Source organism: Hippopotamus amphibius, chromosome 2 (assembly GCF_030028045.1).
Source record: "Hippopotamus amphibius kiboko isolate mHipAmp2 chromosome 2, mHipAmp2.hap2, whole genome shotgun sequence".
Classification (NCBI taxonomy): Eukaryota; Metazoa; Chordata; class Mammalia; order Artiodactyla; family Hippopotamidae; genus Hippopotamus; species Hippopotamus amphibius.
The window spans coordinates 220,817,056-220,840,941 of record NC_080187.1 but is presented as its reverse complement, the minus strand read 5'-3'; the positions used below and the strand labels follow the sequence as shown (position 1 = coordinate 220,840,941).

The 23,886-nt window shown below is 37.8% G+C and overlaps 2 protein-coding genes across 3 annotated transcripts; both read right to left on the bottom strand.

Moving 5' to 3' along the window:
• Nucleotides 1-1,258: 1,258 nt before the first annotated feature.
• Nucleotides 1,259-7,053, bottom strand: SNRPN (small nuclear ribonucleoprotein polypeptide N). Its single transcript, XM_057724942.1, has 7 exons — nt 6,971-7,053; nt 5,534-5,685; nt 3,152-3,263; nt 2,549-2,701; nt 1,966-2,104; nt 1,480-1,605; nt 1,259-1,374 (listed from the first exon to the last, which is right to left on the bottom strand). Exons 1-7 carry the CDS (start codon nt 6,971-6,973, stop codon nt 1,337-1,339), a joined length of 723 nt encoding a protein of 240 aa, XP_057580925.1. The 5' UTR covers nt 6,974-7,053; the 3' UTR covers nt 1,259-1,336.
• Nucleotides 6,971-21,200, bottom strand: SNURF (SNRPN upstream open reading frame). Of its 2 annotated transcripts, XM_057724944.1 has the most exons (4): nt 21,115-21,200; nt 15,809-15,904; nt 12,561-12,689; nt 6,971-7,116 (listed from the first exon to the last, which is right to left on the bottom strand). In XM_057724944.1, exons 1-3 carry the CDS (start codon nt 21,126-21,128, stop codon nt 12,581-12,583), a joined length of 219 nt encoding a protein of 72 aa, XP_057580927.1. In that variant the 5' UTR covers nt 21,129-21,200; the 3' UTR covers nt 6,971-7,116; nt 12,561-12,580. The 2 variants fall into 2 exon arrangements, with proteins under 2 accessions (XP_057580927.1, XP_057580926.1); XM_057724943.1 differs by lacking the exon at nt 6,971-7,116 and having other exon boundaries at nt 10,489-12,689.
• Nucleotides 21,201-23,886: the final 2,686 nt, after the last annotated feature.

Sequence of the window (23,886 nt, the reverse complement as noted above, 5' to 3'; positions counted from 1 at the left end):
TATTACATATATATTATAAAAATCTCTTAAACCAAGGAAGGCTTTTCTCCTTTTGTTCCTTACCTGATATTGGCCATTAATCTTAAAAACTACTTTGGGATAGATCATAAGATGTTGGTGCAGTAACTATAGTCATTTTGAAGGCCCCTTTTCTTCCGGAGACTATTACTTGAAAGGCCATGATTTAAAAGCTGGAAAAGGCGACACAGATACAACCTCTGATGATAAAAATCAAAGAAGAAGACATAATCAGTCTAGTAGTCTTAAATTATTAAGGAGTTATTACCAATCGTTAACTGTCGTATTTTACAAGCTAATTCCTACAATCAGTAAGGACTTATTTATTGTCTAGTTGAAACCTTAGCTGTAAACCTAAAACCTCCCACCTCTTCCTTTTAAAAGTGATTTCTTTGTTCCATAACCAACTTTAACTGGACCTAGATATTTGGGCATTCCTTAACTATTTAATTGGAAGATATTGTTTACTTCTCTGAATACTTCCCATGCATCACTAAGTGATGAAGTGATGCATTTGGATATAATCGTAATTTGTACTTAGGAGTGTCAACTAGGGCCTTCCGTAGTGGTCGAGTGGTTAACACAACTTGTCTCAAATATGCAGTCTCCCCAGCTCCCAAGACCCATGCTCTGCCACTTATTTAAAAATTTGTAAGTAAATACTTACTCACTGGTAGGGAATGACGATTACTCCAGGATCCTGTCATCTCTCTGACCACACAGATACAAGGGCATCGTAAAAAGCTCATCAACTGAGGTAACTTGCAAGGAAAAGGAGTACCTTCCTATTCCAAATGCTTTGATTGAAAGAATAAAGTCTAATTCAGTACCACACCTTCCTTCTATAGATGGCCTTATAAGGCCTTTCATTACATCCCTACTTTCCTTCAAGTATGTATGGAATATTAAGTAGAGGGGACTATGCGTGAGTCTCAGATCAACCACTTTACCCCCTGGTCAAGTTTCCTTATGTGTAAAGCTTATTATGTGACACTAGTCAGTGCAGATAGGAAGCTGAAACAAGCATCACAACCATTTCATCTTAAGAATTAAAGAGAAAATTATTTAAATGAGCTGGTTAACAGGATTTACCTCAACCATAATAACTTCAAGACCAGAAAAATCTCAGTCTTCACTCTGACCTCAAAAAAAAATCAATAGGCCAAAAAAATGTACAACAGTACCTCACAGTTTAATTGCTCTATGCATTTATTAGCTAATATTAATGCAGCAGAGGGGACAAAAGCTCACAAACACTCCACACATTTCACAAGACGCAATGCAGGAAAAAAAGTTACTAAGGAGGATCAATAGTATCCTAGGGTCTTGGTGGACGCATTCCTGGGGGAGGTGGACCTTGAAAAGAAAAAGCAGAATTTCATGAGACCATAAAAAAGTAGAAAAACATATAAATTTTCAGGGGCCTGACTAGCACTATGGAGAATATATATACCCACTCACCTCTTATTCCTGGTGGAGGAGGTCTCATTCCTGGAGGGGGCATGCCTATCGGCGTCCCTCGAGTAGGAGGAAGCCCAATTGGTGGGCCCATGGGTGGCCTCATACCAGGTGGAGGAGCCATAATTCCTAGAATGAAAAATGGCAGAAATAAAGGCCTCATAAATCAGCTAAGATGGCAGCATTAAACACAGGATATTTAAAGAAATAAGCCCAGTACTAAGTAAAGAGTTGAACAATTTCTCCTTGCCCACTGCCATGTAGGCCATTCCCAACTCAAAAAGACTCCAAATCCTCTCGTTAAAAATCAGTGTCTAAAAGTGGAAAACATATTCCAAGTTCCTAGTTAGGTAGTTAGGCTGGGTCTTAATTCAGTATCTTCTTAAGAGTATTTTTCATCATCACTCCTCAAGATGATATGATTTTTCACAGACCCACACCTATATCTAAGAATCAAATTCTTTTACTTCTTTCCCATCATTTCCTTACCTGGAGGTGGGGTTGCTCGACCAACAGGTGTAGGCGCAGTCCCCCGTCCTGGTGGATACTGAGTCGGGGCTCCAGCAATGCTGGCAGTAGCAGCAACTGCAGCAGCTGCTACAGTGCCTCTTCCCTGTGGGGTCATTACCTGAGAAGGAGGGGTTAGAAAGACAGCGAAGGTAAGGCACTTCCTCGCCTCACTCAAAAACAGAAAATAAAAGGATGACCATGGACTATTAAACACAAAATAATTACAGCAATTGTGCACTTCTCCCGTTATTCTCATTTAAAAAAAATCTTGGCATACTATCATACACTCCTTCAAAGTGAGTATGTCCCCTTTTAACCTAATCACCCGCTTTACATTTTCTCAACTCTGGTTTATCCATCCATATTCCTCTTCACTCGCCAACAATGGTGAGTTACTGTTATCATGGTGGCTTTAATCTACTGCCTTCCTAATGTATATCTGTACCTCTCTTCCCTCCACAGCATATGCTGCTTATGTAGTATAGGAAGTACACTCAGATTCCTCAATCTCTTCAGCCTCAGGCTCTAGGCACCAATAATGTAAAAACTTCTGGTTCCTCACCTGTTGGGATGGGCCCCCAACACCTCGGACAGGGCCTGCTAATCCAGCAGGAGCCTGGGGAATTGGAACACCAGCTGGAACACCTCTGCCAGCTGCCCTGCCAACCCCAGGGCCTCCTGCAGCTCCAGCAAGTGGTACCCGAGCAATGCCCGTCTGAGACAAAAAAATTACAGATTGAAATCAAATGATTTATGAAAGTTATCAATAATCTTACTCCTAAAAAATTGCCCCTTCCCACCATTTTCCCATATCACCTATCTCATATTAGTTCTGTATTCAAAACAGCACCACAGGAGGCATCCTACAGATTAAGTGTACATTTGTCAAACTGGGAGTCCATATATTTTCACGAACCTTACCAAGAGAAAATAAATCAGCAACTCCTACCTTTATCTAGGTTATAGTCAGCATGTAGAATAACCCATCAGAAAACCTTTAATATCCCAGTACAGACAAGCAAGAACTTACATTAAGCGCCAGGCACATTTTACTTCACAAAGGTATACTATACTGTGCCGCTGTTGCACCCTGATTTAGCAAATAGTTCAAATAATGTGATGTCCTTCCACATTAATGCTCTCTCCTGTTCTACATCTTCCTTACATCTTTGGGGGGTGGTCCCTCCACAGTCATGGAAACCAAGTTCTCCCCACGCAGCAACACCAGACCCAAAACCCGCTTTTCTTCACGCTCTGGCTGCTTAGCATTCTTTGGCCTATAAATTGCAAGAAAAATTTAGTATGGTAAGTTATGGATCACTCATTCACTAACATTTTTATAATTACCAATTAAGACAATAACTGATGCCCAGATGCTCATGCTCAGTTAGCAAGTTATTACAGAAACAAATGAAACTAGACTCAGTTGATATAAGGTGAATGGTAAAGCTCTTTTCCTATCATACTTCAATCTTCCAGAATGTTCCCTCAATGTTATACTGTAGCAAAACTTATTTCCTCTTTGTGAAACACAGATGTAAATGATATGACTAAGATTTTTTTTAAGAGTACTGATTGAAAATCTTGGAATTTTACTTTTTTCTTCCAGTTTTACTGAGATATATTTGACGTACAGCACTGTGTAAGTTTAAGGTGTGTAACATAATGACTTACTTCATGAAATGATTACCACAATAAGTTTAGTGGACATCCAACAGTTCTTATAGATACAAAAGAAAAAATATTTTTCCTTTTGGTGAAAACTCTTAGGATTTACTCTTGTAACAACTTGCATATGTAACATACAGTAGTGTTGATCACATTCACCATGTTGTACATTACATCCCTTGTACTTAATTATCTTAAAACTGGAAGTTTGTACCTTTTGACCACTTTCACCCAACTCACCCTCCCCCATCCCCCGCCTCCAGTAGCCACACAAATCTGATCTCTTTTTCTATGAGTTTGTTTTTGAAGTATAACTGACCTACACTATGTTGTTTTCTGATACATAACACAGTAATTCAGTGTTTTTATACATTATAAAATGATCGCCACTGGCTAAGACTTTGAAGACAGGCAAACCGAAAACTCAAGTTTTCATGTTAAGATGGGATTTAAATCATTTTTCAACTAAATAAGTAAATATTGCTAACAGACAACTGAAATAAGGGATGGGAACAGCAATAAACAATGACGGCACGCCAAAAAGTTTTTAATAACAGACACCTGTTTACTCCTTGACTTACCACATACTGTTTAACCATGGGAATTTTTTTTTAAACTTTTTTCTAACCTCTGCGATTCTAATTTCTTCATCTGTCAGCAGCAAAAATCATACATGCATGAGGCTTATACCACATACTATAGGTAATGCTTTATTCAGGTGAAATTATCCCTATAACTTACTGAAGAGTGAAACAGAAATCAAGACTATACCTAAAGGACTTGTCAAATGTTTTTAGTGTTTATTAACATTGTAAGTTTTTTTTTTTAATTCTTTTCAGTAAAAAGGCAGATTATTTAAAAGAAAAAATTAACACTGAAGCATTCACCATCCTAGAATTTCTGAAATGATTCAACTTTGTATGCAGGAAAAAGAATAAGAATAAATAAAAAGGGAAGAACAAGGAAGGTTACTAATTCTATTCCGATTTGAGAAGAACAGACTTATAGCAGGCAGGCAAAGCTCATCACTGCCTTACTCTTCACATCTGAAATCCCTAAGTGAAGTGGTCAAATTAAATTTTTGGACAGTATATCACTAACTGTGGAAACGGAAGAAATCAAGCCAATGGTCAAGAGTGATGCCTTGTAAATTGTGCCCCAATATAAGAGCCTGAAACAAAGCCATCTTAAACGCCTGGAGATACCACAAGTACTGACCCAAATACTCTGAATGAAAAGTTAACTGAATGGAAGTAGAATGCCCCTGGGATCTACCAAGTGGCATGCTCTTATTGTTAAAGGAAGCTCCCCAATCACAGATGCAAAGAGGGTGGCCTTCTATGGTAAGGCACAAGCATACAGAGATTATTTCTGAAGAAACAGCATGGGCAAATCACAAAGATAAATAAGGAAGGAGGCTTAAGTACTGAGACCAAATCAAAACTGACCATGATGATTCCGATAAAACAAGGGGCGTGCAAAGAGGCTGGCTGAACAATTGCTAGACCTGGCCTGAACTATTCTATTCACATCTCAACTCCTCAACCATGAAGAGTAATTGTTATTCTTAAGATTCTTTCAATCTGAAGCAATGTTGCAGATTAATGCTACCTATTAATAACATTTCTCAACTTTCTAAATAAATGTAACTTATTTTGATACCAGTCTTATTTGCAGTTTAGTACATAATTATATTTCCAAAATTAAAACAGTAGTGTGGATACAGGACTCTAATACTAGGAGAACAATCCCATTCAAAGATGAGGTCAGGGCATTAGACGAGACCAGTTCTGCCATTTTCCCTACCTCCTTCAGTTACTCTGACCACTGTTTTGCCTCTCCCTCAGTATCTCACTGCGCAAACCCAAAGCAGCCTTACTTGATCTTTCTGAATTCATCACAATCACAGAGGATCAAGTTCATATGCTTGTCAAAAGCCTTAAAGGTGCCAATGAAGATCCGGCCATCTTGCAAGATACATCTCATCCTATAGTCAATGTGCTGCAGCATCTTGCTGCTCTTTCCCACAGTCTGGAAGGAGTAAGAGAAGAATTAGTAGTCATCAACTTGTCCGTAGCTACTTTCTAACCCTTTCCTGTTTCTTCCCCATTCCTATACCAATCCAAACCTGGCTTCCTTAACAAAAATATCATGCCTCCCCTTTTTTTTCCATACCTTTAAGATACTAGACCAAATTTGGACCCAGGGCCATTTATAATCCCCTATGGAACCCTCAACTTCTCAAAATCCCTCCCCATACAGTTTCCCATTGCCTTAAATATATTTCCTCCCCAATAGATTCCCAAACCCAGTTCTCCCTTTCAGTTTTCAATCATTCTAATCCCTGTCCTTTCCCAATTCTAATCCCAATTCAACCCTCCCACTGAATAGTTGATCCTGTGGACTATTTCATTTCCCCTAGACACCTAGCCAAATGGTGGGAAATTCCTATCTCCAAACTCTGCAACTCCCATCAACCCAATGCAAATATAATGCATTATTTTTCAGTCCCCTTTTTAAGGAAAGGCCTCTATCCTAGTTCCACCATACCCTACACATCTCATATCATTCAGAACCTTGATCAGTGTTCCTCAAGCTTTTTTCTTTAATTTTTGTCCAGCTTAGACACCTTTTGAAAAGATTTTTCACCCTAATCGCCCACTCCACTGAAACTTTAATATGCAGAAATACTATATCTCTATTTACATACTATGGCCCTTTGGAAGACCACAAACCACTGTAAAATCTAACATTCTTCCCATTCCTCAAAAACTAATTTTCAAGCCCTTTTGGATATCCTTCCTGTTAAGAATATGTATTTTTGATTAGCTAAACCTAAACAGAAACACAAAACAGATTAGGATGCTGTATCTCTCTCTACAGTTTTCCTTTGTACCAATCAAGCCTCAAAGCCCCAAGCCCCTCCATTTCTCTTTCCCCACTGAACCCACCAAGCCCATTCCCTGGGCTCTGTTTTCACTGGACCCTCCATTTTTAGAGTTTTTAATCTACTGAAATCTAACCTCAGAGTCCCCCATTTGCAGGATGGTCCCTTACCACTGTAATTATGACCATAAACTCTCCTCTGAATTTCCTCATAATGCAAGATCTCTCATAAGATGTTTCCCAAACCATTATACCACTATAACAGGACAACAGACACAGGTTTTCTCCAGTTGTTATTCCATGCAATGAGGTTATCATCTCTATAAATTCCTTACTAAGAACCCAAAAAACACCCCACACTCTGGAAATCCATTATAATAATAGGCCCTTACAGTAGCTTCGCACCCCTCTGCCTTAATATATATCTTACCATGATTGCTGTTTCACCAAATCCAATGTCCACAGGGAAGTTTCAGGATCCTTAAGACCTAAGAGAAGGCTACAGATAAAGGTATGACGCAGGTTCTCCTATAAACAATGCAAGCTGGGGCGGAAGCTTCAAATAGCAGATGGAGCCTGCAGAGGAAAGCATGATCTAGCTGCACTGCAATCTACCATGTTTTCAAACAGGCAGACAATTTTACATGAAAAGCACTATAAGAGACATTCAAAAACACCCCCTCATACCCACCAAGTAAACACCCAATTTCACTACTCCTTCACCTTAATTCCCACTTTTTACACACCTAGAGTTAACAGTTTGTTGAATTTAATTTTACACAGAAATTCTTAAATGTTTCAAAAATAAGCTTCATTTTCCATTCCCAAAATGTAATATTTTCTCTTTCCATCCTTAATTAAGGTAGTGTTTCATTCTCTGGTCACAAATTAATACCAAGTCATCTCAACTTCAACAGTTCAGTATCCACGTTTCTCCACCTGAATTACTTCTTAGTCCAAACTTTTGCTCCTTAGCTGAATCACCTAAATGTTTTCAACTCAATATTCCCTTTCTCCAAGCCAAAGTTCCTTCAAAATAATGCTAGGAAATCTCCCTTTACCAATAACCTAATATATTATCATGTACCTGTTTAAAATGTCCTTTGTTAAAAGGGGACATACAACTACTGAATGCTTAGGTGCATTCAACTGTCTCAGTAACCAAAGAAACAAGCATTAGAACAATACTCTCACTTCCTCCCAGTATACTTAAGAAAATGCTTCTAATAAGTATGAAAACCAAACCTAGCCAAAACTGGTAAAGGGTCTGAAACTGCTAATTTGACTCATTTAAAAGGAAATACACAAATTATGTTCCTTTTGAATGGCAATTTGGATTTACGCATAAAAGTAACACAGTATCATAAACAAAATCTGATATAATTGTACTTTTAACAATGCAAACATTTCCAGTAAGACTGTTGTCTCCACTGTTTTCAATAAAGAAAATTTACATAAACTTGTTAAGTACATTTAAAATTATCTATTTTAGGATGTGAAAATGAAATCATTTAAATAGTGGTTATGAACTGTGGCAACATCAAAACAATAAAGTAAAATAATGGTGAGGATACCATTATCCATGTGCAACTGTAACCCCAGATTAGAAGAGAACATGATATAAAATAATCCAGTAAGGATGGTAAAATGTAAAGGGGATGTTTCCCTATAATTACCAAAATTTGATGGACGTTCAATACGTTTTTATGAGAACTTGGAGGGTATCAGGTTTTCTAAAAAAAGCTTTGCTCTCCACATGCAAACTGCCATGCATCCTTTGTACAGCTTTTCCTGAAAGTCAATCCTCCTCTCCCAATAAATGCAGTTTCTAATCCAAATTCACATGAGAAGTTTAAAGCCTATAATTTAAATGTTCTGAATTCTGACAAGATTCTCTATAAAGCAGACTACAAATTCAGGAATACTTGGTATACGTTTGAATCACAAGCGATTTCCATTTTTATGATAGTATATCTAAGATTTAAGATCTTCAGCAATCCATGGAGACAGAAAGTAAATTAAGTGGTTGTCTGAACTAGGGGGTAGAAATGGAGAATGAATTAAACGAGCACGAGGGGATCTTACCTGGATAATGGAAAATCCTAAGAGTACGTGTGGCAATGGCTGCAAAATTCTGTAAATTTACTAAAAATCACCTGTTTACAACTGGGTATATTCTATGGTATATGAACTATACACAAATAAAGCTGTTTGTAAAAGGTAAACTGTCTGGACCTTCAAATAATGTTCAAAGTTTCACAATAAGATTACTTTTTACTCTGTCATTGGTGCCTCCAAAAAACAAAAACAGAGCTAAATGCTCAACAAGCACTATTACTAGAGCTTACTCCATTACGAACAATGGAGACATGCTACCAGACAATGAGCCAGAAGACAGTGATTACTAGGAAAAAAAGCAGGGCTGGATGTAGCTTTCCAAAATTCCATTTAAAGGAAAGAAATGTAATCACAAAAATATTTCTGATGTAAAGATTAATACAATGGGAACCAATATCAAATGTGCATTTAAGGTGGGAATCTGTTGTCAGTCACCTCCCCAGTAAAAGTTTAAAATTCAAAGACAGGGCTTTTACCTTCAAGCGCCAATCAAGAGTTCAGATTTCCCAATCTGACCACCTGTTTCAAATGTTTTATCCCTCCTTAGCATTTCAGTTAACACATACATAATCAGCCCTAGTTCACAGAGTTTAGCTATTAAAAGATCAACAAATGTAAGCAATATTTCCTGGTATAGTAGATCAGAACAAAAAGGAAGGCCAGTCAGGCCTGTGTATGTCCATCCAACCTGTTTGAAGTTCCAAATCCCTCCCACACCCACTATGTTGTTACCCAGTTATTAAGTACAAAAATGCATCTGGGAATTTGAGTCATAGACTAAAGAACTGGAGACCTATAGAACTGGGGATATAAACATGCAATATGTGTAAAATAATGTGTATAAATAAGAAATATACATTTCACTCAGAATAGGGGTTAACTGCCTGAAGAAAGGCTTCCCTTAATGAGAGGTATTTGACATTTAGAAATAGTTACCTCTCATCCCTAAATTCACCACACCATAATCATGAATCCTTGTAAAGGAAAGGAGATATATCACTTTGTAGAATGATCAAATGTATCTCCACAGCAAAGGAGAACAAAATGTATTATGTTGAGAAGACAAGTGCAGCAATAACGCTCTGCACTAAGGAATTAGCAGTTATGGTAAATCTTCCTGAGGAAAAGTGCACATAAGCAAATAAATGGCCCAGAGACCCTGACTGAAACATCCTGGTATTTCTCAGAGGAGGAAGTTCTTAAACGCTTGAAAAGTGTGGACTGTGAAATGATTAAACTACGTAAACATATAAAGCTTCCTTAAATCAAATGATATATTGGCCAAGTAACATATAAGAAATGAGAAGTCACAGAATAATGGTAATGTATTAGTGCTCATTCTCCTGGTTAAATAATAGACCCTTCACAGAAAAAAAAAAAATGCAAAAAGTCTAATATGAGAAAACACAAATAAGTGTAAACTATTAATCCACAAAATAATGCCAGTTAAACCAGAGGAAAATAATTTTTCCCTTTTTGGAACTGTTTATTTATCAAAGGGGAAAAATAAGATAACAAAGGTGCTACTAAGAAATCACTCTAGTAATTATTCTCGATGGCAATCAACACTGCTTATGATACTGTTAGAAAGCAACATAATAAAACATTTAAGAATCGTACTAATATTTATACTCTGCAGCCCAAAATTGGATCCGTATCCTAATAAATTTAAAATACCAAATATATCTTAAAAATATAGAACTAATATTCATACCAGCATAGCAAACTAGGGGGAAAAAAAAACCACAAGTACAAAGGAAAAGTAAACCATGAATGGACCATCATTTATTCATTACAAATGATAATTGTGAAGACTATGTAATAAAATGAAGGAACATTAATGATATACATATAAGTAGAATAGTTTAAAAGCATGATTACAACTAACTACATTTTCAAAAGAAAAGCAAATGAGCAAAATGAAAGAAAATTCAGTATCATACTGCTGCAGTTGAAACAAGGATATTTAAAGTTTGTGCTTTACTTCCCCATTTTTCTTGGCTATCACTCACATGCTTTAGATTTTTATAATGAAAATGAAAACATATCAACTGTTAAAATATCTTTAACCATTTACATGTATAGCAGACTTTAACACAAGTCTTAGACCTGGCTCTTATTCCAGAAATCCATCTGGCTTTCGCCCCTGGAATATTTACTTCATATACTCTCCTTCTACAACCGCTTTCCCTTCACCACATTGTGTAGTATCACCACTCCGCTAGTAGCTCCACCCTAGTGTTTTCATCTTTGAAAGTGGTTCTCTAAGAGAGAAATTAGCCAACTTTTTCTTTTAATGGAACGATAATAAATATTGTAAGCTTTGCCTGCCATTCAACCTGTCGCAAATTCTCCCATCTGCCACTGTACTGCCAATAGCAGCCACAGGCCATATGTAAATAAATGGACATGGCTGTGTGCCGATAAAACTTTATTTACAAAAATAGGCAACAAATGGGTCAGACAGTTCACCAACTTCTCCTCTAAAACAATCCTAGTAACAAGTACTGTTTAACTGAAACTAGCACTTGAAACTCAGAAAATTATAAGACCCTAGTTATAGATCATAATGTATGATTTAAACAATACTTCAGGAACTTACAAGAGTAAACTGCACTAAGCAGCCAAAAAGTTCTTGGTTACAAGAAATCAATTATGCACACTCATTTAAAAATGCCCTTACTCTGGGGAACAGCTGAGGACAATGATCAGATTCCACTGTTTGAAATCAATTCCACTGTCTTGCAATCAAGTTCAGACAATTACTGTAGGATGCTGGGTAAAGGATTCAGCAGGAGAGAGTTTTCCCTTTGCTTTAAAATTCAAAATGATGGCCACCATAGACAGGCCTAATTGATTTGAGTTGAGGGGTTATATTCCAAAACAGAAATAAAGAAAATCTAGAAGAAAGCTCATCTATAAACTCCTTTCCTCTCTTAGTTTCCAAAAAGTATATATTAAACCCTTTGGATTGAAGTCATTCAAATCTTAAAATTTTAAAAAGTCAGAAAGAAAAAATAAAGTATTAAATCAAAATTAACAGCATTTTCCTAAAAATCTAAGCAACCAACACAAGAAGATACACTGTAAATAAATCTACATAACATTGAAAAATCATGGATTAATAGCTTTATTACATTATCAGCTGAATCAAACACATTGGTTAAAAAAAAGTGAGAAAAAGACAAAAAAATAATTAGTAAATAAGCATGGGAAAATATTTAGCTTCTCATTTGCTAATGGATGTGATGTGTATTTATAATTCAAAAGAAACAAATTATATGTAATTAACATAATCAATGCAGATGAAAATTGTAACTGGCACTGTATTTTTTCACGGCAATAAAGAATTTAATAATTCATAATGCAATTTAGAAAATGTACCTTACTTCAAATTCCTTGATTCACTTTATTTTTATATCTGCATACCCAAGGAATTGATCCTATCTGAAGTCTTATGCTAAGCAATTCACTGAAGCTCTACTTCAAACTACCAGCAGAAAAACTGAAGTCTCTCACAAAAAGGAATTATAAAACATATTAGGAGGACATTCAACAGCTATTTATAATGAAATATTTTTCATGTTAAGTTGAAAATCAGTACAAGTTAAATATGAACAAAACTACCTAAAAAGCAAAGACTATAATGTTTGGAAAGTAATGCATGACAAAAGTGTCTGGGTAAGAGCATTAAGGTCCTGCTTTTACTTTTTTAAACTTTCTGCTATGTGTTTATTTGTATGAAGCTTTTAAGGAAAAAAATTTCTTTGAACATATCCCACATAATTAAATGACCTCCAAACACTCTACTCTTTATTAGTTCTTTACTCTTGATCATGACTGCATCAGCTCTAACCTGTTTTTTTGTTTGTTTGTTTGTTTCCTCTCTTGGAATCAGCTACCTGGGTGTTCCAATACTGCTTTAACCACCTCTTGGTGTCTCAGCTAAGAATGCCTGTCTCAGTTCCGCCTGGAAATCCACCACAGGTACTTGCTGCTGCTGTTGAGATCGCCTGGGGTACAGGTGACACCTATGATAAGAGCACAATACACACAAATGAAAAGACATTTGCCTCTTTAGATAACCATGTGAAAGAAAAAAGACCCTTACATTTAAGGAGATCCTCCTTTAGGCTCAGAGCATGCCATTACCTTATGAAGAAACTATAAACCATGAGACTCTCTGCACACAGGGATACTGCAATTGAGGGATACTTACCCTCTTTGGGGATGCTACCAAGGAACTTAAAAAAAAAAGAGCTCTTTTGGTTTAAAATGCCCTGTGAAAGTATCATCAGTATCATCCATTACTTACTTCCCAATCTGGAAACAATTCTTTAACACCCAGGAGCAGGGTGGGAGGTGGGCATTTTTAAAGCATTTCCAGTGAGAAATTAAGGCTGTCATTCATGCTGACAATTCACTACCTGAAACAAAGAACTTCCAGGGCCCAGGCTATGCAGGCTCTCAAACTATGTAAAGACCATCTATAAGTTATCAGGGAATTCTGGAAAAAAACGTTCAACATATTCCTACCTATCAGTCATCTGGCTGTGAATCTGATTCTGAGAATAAGATGCAGGCAGTTACACAGGTTGCTGGCTAATAAGACAAGCATGAAAAAAAGAAATCACCAGCCAATTCTGCCCTTGTTGATAAGTATATATATATGAAAATATTCAACAGCAGCTGGATTTGAAAATGGGACTGTGATAAAAGGTTTTCCACTATTTTCTGTAGTTTTCAAATAACATTTTTAACATTCTGTTATAAAGAATGAGGCCTGAATTTGTCCATGGTTCCTAGGAGGTAACCTCTAATCCTTTGAATTTAACAAGTGATAGGAGTATCTTTGTTATTCATGGTGGGCCTCTAGGATCACACCAAAGTTAATGCTAACTAGATGGCTCAGTACAAAAGCTGCGCTTAGAGAATATCAATACTGCTTACCTGTTCCTATAATCCACTCACTCTTAAAATGGACAAAGGTGACTGGGGAAATTACACTATTCTCCTAACTCAAAACTCCCCTCAGATTCTCCCCCTAGTGCAGCGCTCTCTAGTATTTATACATAATGTATACAATGGACACCAGAAAAATGAAGTTATTTCTTCTTCAAAAGCAACAAAATATTTCATAGATATGGACAAATTAATGACACCTAAAATTAAAGCAGGCTTTTACAAGTTTAGGATATGATCACCTGTTATACTGGTCTACATTGATGCTGCACTGAATACAGGCTCTAATAAAATATAACATATATTCACCCACTAACAAAGATCTTCTACCAAGAAATCTCCTCCCATACCTCCACCACAATCTCTAAACTACCTCAAGATATTCTGGGGAGGAAAAAATGCCACTATTAAAAACTCTGAAGTTACAAGAGACTGAAGGGGAAAAAAAGACATTACCATATAAAAGAAAATAGGCAAATGCTTATTATAAAGGATAAATTATATAATACATTCATTCATAAAATATTCCTCTTCAAAGTAATTTCCAAAACAAAAATGTAATAAAGGAAAGAATAATGAACGCTGAAGAATAAGTAAAGTAAAATAAACACGAGAAAATGGAAAAATCTTTTGCCTCACCAATAATTTTAAATGGGCAAATATACTGAAATTTTTGCATGCATAAAATGAGCAAATACCGAAAACAAGACACAAAATGCTACCCACTTTTTACAACAATTTCTGTAAAAAGCTTCATATTTGAATAAGTGAAATAAAATACAAATAAATATTAATAACTACAGCTGACCCTTGAACATAAGTTTGAATTGCATGTGTCTACTGATATGTGGATTTGTTTTCCAATAAATACATTGGAAAATTTTTTGGAGTTGCAACAATTTGAAAAAACTTGCAGATAAACCACAGAGCCTAGAAATATCAAAAAAAGAAAAAGTTAGGTATGTCATGAATGCATAAAATATATGTAGACATTCAACATAAAAATGTGTTATCAGTAAGGCTTCTGGTCAACAGTAGGCTATCAGTAGTTAAATTTGAGGGAACTCAAAAGATAATATGGGGATTTTTGCCAATGTGGGGGGTTGCTCACCAACTCCCTCATTATTCAAGGGACAACTGTAATATTAATCTTCAGACTGACTGCTCTTATCTTCATTGTAATAACTAAGAAATGCAAACAACCTAAATATCCATCAGTAAGCTAATGATAAATATAGCTGTTATGACAACATCCACACTCTGCAATTTATAAAATAAAGTACATTTATATGCACTGACATGGAAAGATCCCCAAGGCATACTGTTACAGAATAAATCTCATGTACGTAAACAAATCACAAACATGCCTCTTCCCACCCCATGTGCTTACACATGAATGCACAGGGAAAGGTCTGAAATGACAGAGATCAAAGTACCTGAGGATTATCTCTGGAGAGAGAAGGGGAATGGGACTAGTGGTATCTTGAAGTAGATACTCACTTTTTATCTCAAAGTTATGTGTTTTACAAAGAGATTATATTCATGTATTATTAATACTTATAATTTTGAAAAATAACAGCTTTAGGAAAGAAAACTGTTAACCACTGATACTGTCAAGATTTGTGTTAATGACAAAATGCACAAGACTGAATGTAGACTTAACATGTATCATGTCATTAGAAATGTCAATATACTTTTAACTGAAATGTCCCTTCTAGAAACATATGTATATCCTAAACAAAGGAAGGAAAAAATGTATATATTTCAAGTTTTTAACTAGATAAATGCATTAACTAAAAATAAAATTCTAAGTATTGCAGGGCAAACATGAATACATAAATTAACATCTTTTCCATGTACAGAACATTTTGCAAAAAGTGATTTAGTAACGACATAAATACAGCAGAAATAATTTTAATATAAATATGTTGAAGGATGTAAATTTTTTTGAAGATACCACTCACCTACACATGTACGGAAAAAAAGGGAAATACATATTACTAAAATTTTAACAAAAGTTAAGTTAGGACAACATGGTTAAGGATGATTTAACTGCTTTTTTGCTATATCAATATAACATGCACAAGCTTCTTTCATTAATTAAATTCATTTCAGCCCGCTGATTGCACGATATTTTGTTCCAATTTGAAAATGCCCTAAATTGTTTTTCAACCCTGACTGTACTCACTCCTGATTGCTCAGTGAGGCTGTCCTTCTACGTTTGACTTGGACTTCTACCTCTGGTACGTGCTGTTCTGTAGTCCGTCTCAGGTGTAAACGGTCCCTGAAGCAGAAAGAGGATTATGTTCAGAAGATTATGTTCAGAACTATCTTTAGTATGACTGAGTTTTTAAAGTCCATCTAACTAATCTAACTAATTCTAATTAAAACAAGGTACAGTAATGTATGTCAATTATATCTCAATAGAACTGGAAAGAAAAAAAAAGGTAAAATTAAAATACTAGAGGATCTTTATTCACCAATAAGTCAGAATCTATCCTAAAACCACTTTCTCCCTTTAGCATCCCCTTGACATCAGAAAACTTGGTAGAAAAAAAGATCAAAAAAATCAAGCAAAATTGTGTATTCCTACATATATTCACATATACAGATATAAAACTATACGCTTACAGAGATATATTTATATACAGACATACTACCCATTACCTACATATCCCTGAAAAAATAGCAATGTTGATTCTAAAAATACTTTGAAAAATATTTTATTTATAATAGATCCTTCTGTATAATGGAGTAAAGCATAAAATTTAAATTACAAAATGTCTATTTAAGCAACCTCTTGGGCATATGCTTCTTAGGATTTGCAAAACAAGAAATTTTTAAAAAGCTTAAGAAATAAAAAAACATAGCCATTGACATAATCTGTGGAACATCTCACAAAATGGCTGCTCAAGGGACCATGAAATCTACTTGGGTCATCCAGATTAGAAACTACAGGAACCACTCATGAAATAGAAATTTTAAAATGTCAAATTGGAAAGGAGAGAAGGAAAGGCATTTTATAAAAGTCATGCAATGTAATATTTCAAAGGCAGAATTCAAAGGACACATCCCAAAAGATAATTCCTTGAACCCATGCTATTTTAAAGAATTCATGTTAGATTATGCAAAGGAAACAAAATAGCTTATCAATGGCCCCAAAATGTTTTATTGCTTCAAAAACTTAAATGTTCTAATCAAGCAGTAGAAAAGATCATTTAAAAAAAAATCACACCAGATTTTTAAATGGTAAAAGTACTGTATATACTTTGTTAATCTCCTTGACCTTTGATTAGGCAATGCTTTCTTAGATGAGAAAGGAATCTTATAGTACCTAATGGAGAAAGGAATCCATATATGGGATTTCATCAATAGTGAAATAGTCTTTCCTTCAAAACTCACTATTAAGAAAATGAAAGAAAAACTAGGAGAATGGGAGAAAATATATGCAAATCATATAGTTGATGAAAGTCCTGTATCCAGAATATGTAAAGAACTCTTACAACTCAATAATAAAATGACAAAACAATTTTAAACTGGGTAAAGGATTCAAACAGATTGCTTTCCAAAGCCATAAAAATTTCCCTTAGCACAAGATGCTCAATTTGAGAGTCACTAGGAAAATGCAAATTAAAACCACAAACATACCATTTCATATCACAGGAGTAGGAGGTGGAGAAACTGCTCACAGAAATGTAAAGAGGCACAACCTCTGGCACTTCTTAAAAATGTTAAGCATGTTAACGTATGACCCAGTATTTCCACTCCTAGCTGGAGTGAAATAAAAACTCAAACTGAAACATGAATGTTCCTAGCAGTATTAACCATAATAGCCAAAAAGTAGAAACAACACAAAGCACAAACAATTAATGGATAAACAAAACATGATGTGGTGTGGTATATCCATACAATAGAATGTCATTAAGTCATAAAAAGGGATGAAGTACTGATACACAAGATGGTAGTTTCAAAAATATTTACTAACATAATACATTAATACAATAAAAGGAATTATCATGAACCTCTGCTTTGTCATAGACCACCCATTATGATTAATCTAAGTGTAACTGAGAATACCCCATTATCCCCACCTCAGAAAAAGTCTTCAGTTCTTTTATGTAACCTGCATCAGTTGCTCAGGTCTGTGTTCAATTGAGAAAAGAACCAGCATACAAAGATATTTTATTCAATTTTCCAAATCTTTCATAAAACTACATGCAAAATCATCAATGAGCAGCTTTACTTTGGAAATACTGAAGTCTGTTCTAATCACACATAAGTACATTTATAATGTCCCTAACTGTATTTCCAACCCAGAAGCCAACATTTCAGACAATTCTGCATATAAGGGAAAAAAAATGTTGTTATATGTACACAATGTTAACTTTCTGCTTCAAAATCACTTTCATTAAAAAAAAAAATACTAATCTGGAAATACACTGAAAAGTAAAATGTGACGAGATCACACAATATTTTCCTAGCTGTCTAATATTCTATCAAATACTGAGAATGCTTTACACCTCTCCTCCCAAAAACCCCTAATAACTCAATGACTAAGACTTCAAGAATAAGAAATAAAATAAACACGAAGATAATGTGAGGTAATCCCAGTCTGTGAACTTTCCACAAAAAGAAGAAAATCAGTGCCTCTAAAAACAAAACCTGTATAATCATCAAAGAGAATTCTGAGCCAGCCAGTATCCAGGAACCAGAAAATAAACTTTGCCAAACCTTTATTAGTGCTGCCTTAACCATCAACAACTCTTGTTCAAAGTACCCTGCCTTAGAAAGCAACACACAGTCCTTCGACTAAGTGTCCTTGTGCTAAACTTTAAAAAGGGCTCACACTCCCCTCCCCATTCTCAAAAAGCAGTGGTACTATGCCAAATATTCACAAGGCAGGACAGAGACCTTCAAATTTTAGGTCTTTCCACAGGGTCCGCCATATTGAGGTCCTGAGCCCGAAGGCAAGACTACAAAATGGCGGACCAGGATGATGCTCACTCGTCTTGTAAAGGGCCAAATGATCGGAAGTTCATATTTGAAGCAGCATCTTCCTACAAGCAGATAAAAAATAGTGCAAATCGTAAGTATGGCAAAATACCTGACTTTCGCTATTTTTCAAACTACTCAAAAATAAACAATTCCAGAACAAAGCTTCCCAGGCTTCTGAATTTACATTTTCCTTAATTACATTCTAACTCGGCACACAACCAGGCTTACTGTTCCTGATGGATGGGGGGGGGGGGGTGGGGGGAGGCAAGCATATCAAAATCCTGCAAAGAAAATCCTTAAAAATATCTCCCCCAAAATCAAAGTAGTGGAATACATAATACTGGAAAAGTTACTTTGTTAATTATCCTTTTTCAGCAAATATTCATAGCAACTCTAACTTCAAAAATGATAGAACGAAACCATGAATTAAAAAATTCGATTAAGGGCAAGAATTCACTAATCCCACATACACCCACAGCCCTATAACATTCTACTTTTCTCTCTCCTGTTCTCCTTGAGCAAGCCCAACTCACAGCCCTCAGTTCCTAGGAGCCCTGGAGGAGCCCCCATCCCCAGATTTAAGGAAATTACCTATAAAGGTGACATCACCAATGGAACATCCAGCGATTAAGAAATATGACAGACACCTAAAGAAGATGCAGTTGTGGAGTTATATAATCTGGAAATTTGAAATCAGAGGTTATAGGAACGGGAGTTGTCTAAAGGGTTACTGAATCCACTTAAATGGGACAAAAAAACTGATTGCTCACAGTACAACCTAGGGAATATCTACAAAAATGAAAAAAGCTCCTGCACCAGTGATGGAGGCTGTCTGATGTAGCACAGTGAATCCCGGAATGCCCCTGCCTCTCCCTTAAGCGTAACAAAAAGCCAGGAGCACAGTGCGGCTGCCCTGCCATTCCAGGGAGGCAAAGAACGTACAAATTGCCCCCTGCATAAATCTCTGGCCTCCCCTCCTTCCCCAACTCCACTACGGCAGTGCGGGGAGGGGGTGAATGCCAGGAAGACGCTGAGCAAACCTGTGTTCTTCCCCCGCCAACCCCAACTGCCGCAAAACAGGGAAGGAATAGGGATTGGACATATAGGTGAAGGGGGTGGTTGGCCGCCCCATACAGCATAAACTGCACAAACCCTCTCCTCCTCCGCTGGCATGCCTCACTGCAGGGTGGAGGTGGTGGCATCGCTGCTGCGCCTGCATACCCTGAACCCACACCTTCCCTACTGCGGCACTAGGGCGCGGCAGCCGCCCACCCAGGCCCGCCTCCTCCGCTTAGCACTTCGCTTTGCACAGGGTGCGGCTAACACCCCTGCCAGGCAGAAGTGGCACAGGTCCCCTTCCCCCACTGCGGCACTGGGGGAGGGGCGGCGCCCCCCACCCCTCGCGCCTGCGCAGGCCCGCACAGCTGCGGCGGCAGCCATCTTCACCGAGCTGCACAATGGCCGTGACGTGACACCGACCCCCGCGCACTCCCGAGCCAGCCTTCGAAACTCTCATCCCAGATGCAGGGAAAACCCATGCGGACGCGATGACGCCCCTGAGCGTCACATCCCAGAACCTGGCAGGTCCCCCACAAGATGCACTGAACAGGCTGTGGACATCACATCCCTCATGTTACACCAAACCCACAAGTGTGAGAAATATGGAGTTAAGTATGTAAGGACCAGACATTTTTCCAGCCACCCCTTCAGTTGAGGGGCAGGGTACGGGTTTCGCCACAGTATCCCAACTCTCAGAGCACCCCCGGTCACACTGAACGTTCTCCCTTTTCTTCAAAGGGATGGCCTCCTCCACCTGCCCGTCCCCGCCCCCTCTACCAGTGCCCAGACGGCCACTCTGCGAGACCCCCAGCCCCCTCACGGCCCCGCCACCCCTGCACACCGCGGCAACACAGGCCGCGCTTCCAATGCTCCCGCCGCCCCCTACAGTCGCCGCCACAACAGCCACCCCCTCCAATCACCCCACGCCAAGGCCACCGCGGTCACCCGGCCACCCCCTCCATACCAGTGCCATGGGGACCACCCCAACCACCTTCGCCCACTTCAGCCACACACCCGCACTTCCGCGGACGCAGCACCTACCACCCCCCGGGCACGGCTGCGGACATCACTGACCCCGCCCCGTGTACCCCCTCTCCCCCCCGCCTCACGCACCGCGGCCACCGCGGTGTACCCTTGCCACCCACGATCACGGCCTCAGACCTCAAGGACAAAGGGCCACCCTAGAGAAGGTCCGAGGGAACGCGACAGGATGCTGCAGACGCACCCAGACCTGACGAGATGCGAATAGGACACCTCCCGAGGAGGGTCTGCCCAGCCCCAAGCCTCCAGAAGGTGTCCCATCTGGCCTCCGGACAAAGAACTTGAGAGCCAAGATTCCCAGTAAATACTTGAAATACTTCTAGTTCTGGAAGCTTGGGATATTAGACAAACAAAAATGTTCCCCATGCTGCCTCTGACGGAAGACACCACACGGCTGACCTGGCCCGCTCCATCGTGCCGCTGGCCGCTCCTCAGAACAGAACCTCAGGCATCTCCGGTAGCCGCACCACTCTTACGCCGCTCTTGCCACGGAGGTACCAGCTAATACACTGGCTGTGCGCACGCGTGGCGACCCCCGACTTGGCCGCGCATGCGCGTCTGTTTGCCGCAGGGGCGAGGTGCTGCGGCATTGCAGGCAACCCGGCGCGCTCCCTGAATGGAAAACCTGGGAGATGGTATCTACTGGACCCCAGGTGGTCAAAGCATGGGGGCCTTACGGGTGGGGGAACTGCAGGGACCTCCACCAGCATGCAGTTGATGGCTATTAGAGTTGCACTAAATGTTACAGTGCTACTTCGACCCAGGGGAGTGGGAATTGGGTATTTATTTTTTGTGAATTTTATAAAGTCTGTACCTTTTCCAGATTTCCTCAGGTTTCCCTTCGGTGTCCTTTTCCTGTTGCAAGGTAACACAAATATTGTGTTCAGTAGTAATGTTTCTCTAAACTCCTCTTGGTTGTGGCAATTTAGATTTTTTTTTGGTTTTGTTTTTTAATTTTTACCATGTTTATATTTTCACAGCGATCATTAATTACTTTCAGAACTAAAAATATGTATTATTAAGATAAAGTTAAACTTAATTCTAAGCTCTAATGTACTTGACTGTCAGTTTTCTGACCCATCTTCACCCTCTTCTAGACTGCTTTTTCTGTCAAGTCTGACCACTCTCCTAATTTCCTGACTGCTCTATAGTATTAAGAAGCTGGCTTTGGATGCCAGGGAAGGCATGATAGGATCCCTGACCTTACAGAGGATCCAGAGACAGTGAACATTCTGGCTCACTCATCTACTGAAAGAGGATATTTTAAGTCAGTTTATAGGCCTGGTGAGCATATCCTGCAATTGGGAAGTGAATATACAGAAAAGGAGACTTCCCAGCAAACTATGCTATAAGGACTGTGCAGCTGGAACCTGATGTCTCCCAACCATTCCTTTTTTCTTTCTTTTTTTTTAAACCAATCTAGACATCCCAATTCAAACACTCAAAGATATGAGCTTAAAGAACATCAAATGTGGACTAAAACCATCCTCTATATGACTGAAGCTGGGGTCTGCAAAAACTGATCAGAACTCCTACATTACACCGTATACAAAAATTAACTCAAGATGGATCAAAGGCCTAAATATACGAGTAAAATGTGAATCTCTTAGCAGGAATCATAGATGTAAATCTGTGTGACCTCGACTTTAAGCAATGCTCTTAGATATGACATCAAATGCACAAGTAATAAAAAAAAAGAGATAAGTTGGGCTTCATCACAAGAACATTAAAGTTTTGCTTCAAACATCACTATTAAGAAAATGAAGACAACCAGCATAATAGTAAAAAATATTTGCAAGTCATATACTAGCTTTTAAAGGAAGACTAACAACTTAACACTAAAAAGACAAAAAAATTTTAATGGATAAAGGATTTGAATTAGATAATTGACCCCAAACTGGCAAACAAATGGCCAATCAGCACATGAAAAGATGCTCAGCATCATTAGTCCTCAGGAAAATGCAAATGAATAGCTCGGTTAGATGCCACTTCACACTCACTAGGAGGGCTATAATAAAAAAGACCATAACAAATGTTAAGGAGGATGTGGAGAAATTGGAATTCTAACACTGCTCATAGGAATGTAAAGTAGTATAGTCCTTTAGGAAGAGTTTGGGAGTACCTAAAAACTTAACCATAAAGTTACCCTGTGGCCCACCCCTCCACAGTTCTACTCCTAAGTATATAACCCAAAATAAATGAAAATATGCATCTGTGCAAAAACTTGCATTTGAATTTTCATAGCAACCCTGCTATAACAGTCAAAAGCAGAAACAACCCAAATGTCTATCAACTGATGAATGGATAAACAAAATATGTGGTATGGCATAACTATACAATGGAATAGCATTTGGCCATTAAAAGGAATGAGGTATTGATTCATGCTACAAAATGGATGAACCCTGATGAAAGGCTATATATCTTATGAGTCCATTAAATCAATTGTTCAAAATAGGCAAATCCATAGAATCAGAAAGCTGATTAGTGATTGTTAGGAAATGGGAGAAGGGCAAATGGAGTTTGAGTGCTAATGTTACGGTGTTTCTTTACAGAATGATGAAATGTTCTAGAATTAGATAGAGATGGTTGTAAAACATTGTTAATATATTAAAAAACAGTGAACTGTGCAATTTTTAAAAGTTAGATTTTCTGTTATGTGCATTATAAATTAATTTTTTAAAATCCCAATTCAGGGACATTCTACAAAATACATGACTAGTCATCCCCAAAATTGTCAAGGGCATCAAAAACAAAGGCTGAGAAACTTTCTGAGTCTTGTCACAACCAAGAAGAGCCTTGAGACAGGACACTATAGAGAACCTGAGGACATCTGAATAAAGTATGAACTTCTGTTAATAACAATGTGGCAATATTGGTTCATTATTGTAACAAATGTATGATACTAATGTAAGAAGTTGATAATAGGGCAATATATGTATGAAGTATAGGGGAACTCACTCTACTACCTTCAAATTATTATGTAAATATAAAACTGCTCTGAAATTACAGTTGATTAAGGGAATAAACTGATCAGAAAATGATATATACAAAAATATCCTAACATGGCCACCTATAAAGGAGAAGTTTCATTGACAAGGGTTGAAGGGAGACATCCCACTGAAAAAATATTTGTACTTCTAATTTAAAAGACTTTTTTCTGTAATTTGAATT

Coding starts and splice junctions, on each gene's coding strand:
- SNRPN (XM_057724942.1), bottom strand. Junction 3,264..5,533: donor GATGAATTCAGAAAGATCAA/GTAAGGCTGCTT, acceptor TGCAATTTATAG/GCCAAAGAATGCTAAGCAGC. Junction 2,105..2,548: donor TTGGGGGCCCATCCCAACAG/GTGAGGAACCAG, acceptor CCTCCTTCTCAG/GTAATGACCCCACAGGGAAG.
- SNURF (XM_057724944.1), bottom strand. Junction 12,690..15,808: donor GCCTCACTGAGCAATCAGGA/GTGAGTACAGTC, acceptor CTCTTATCATAG/GTGTCACCTGTACCCCAGGC.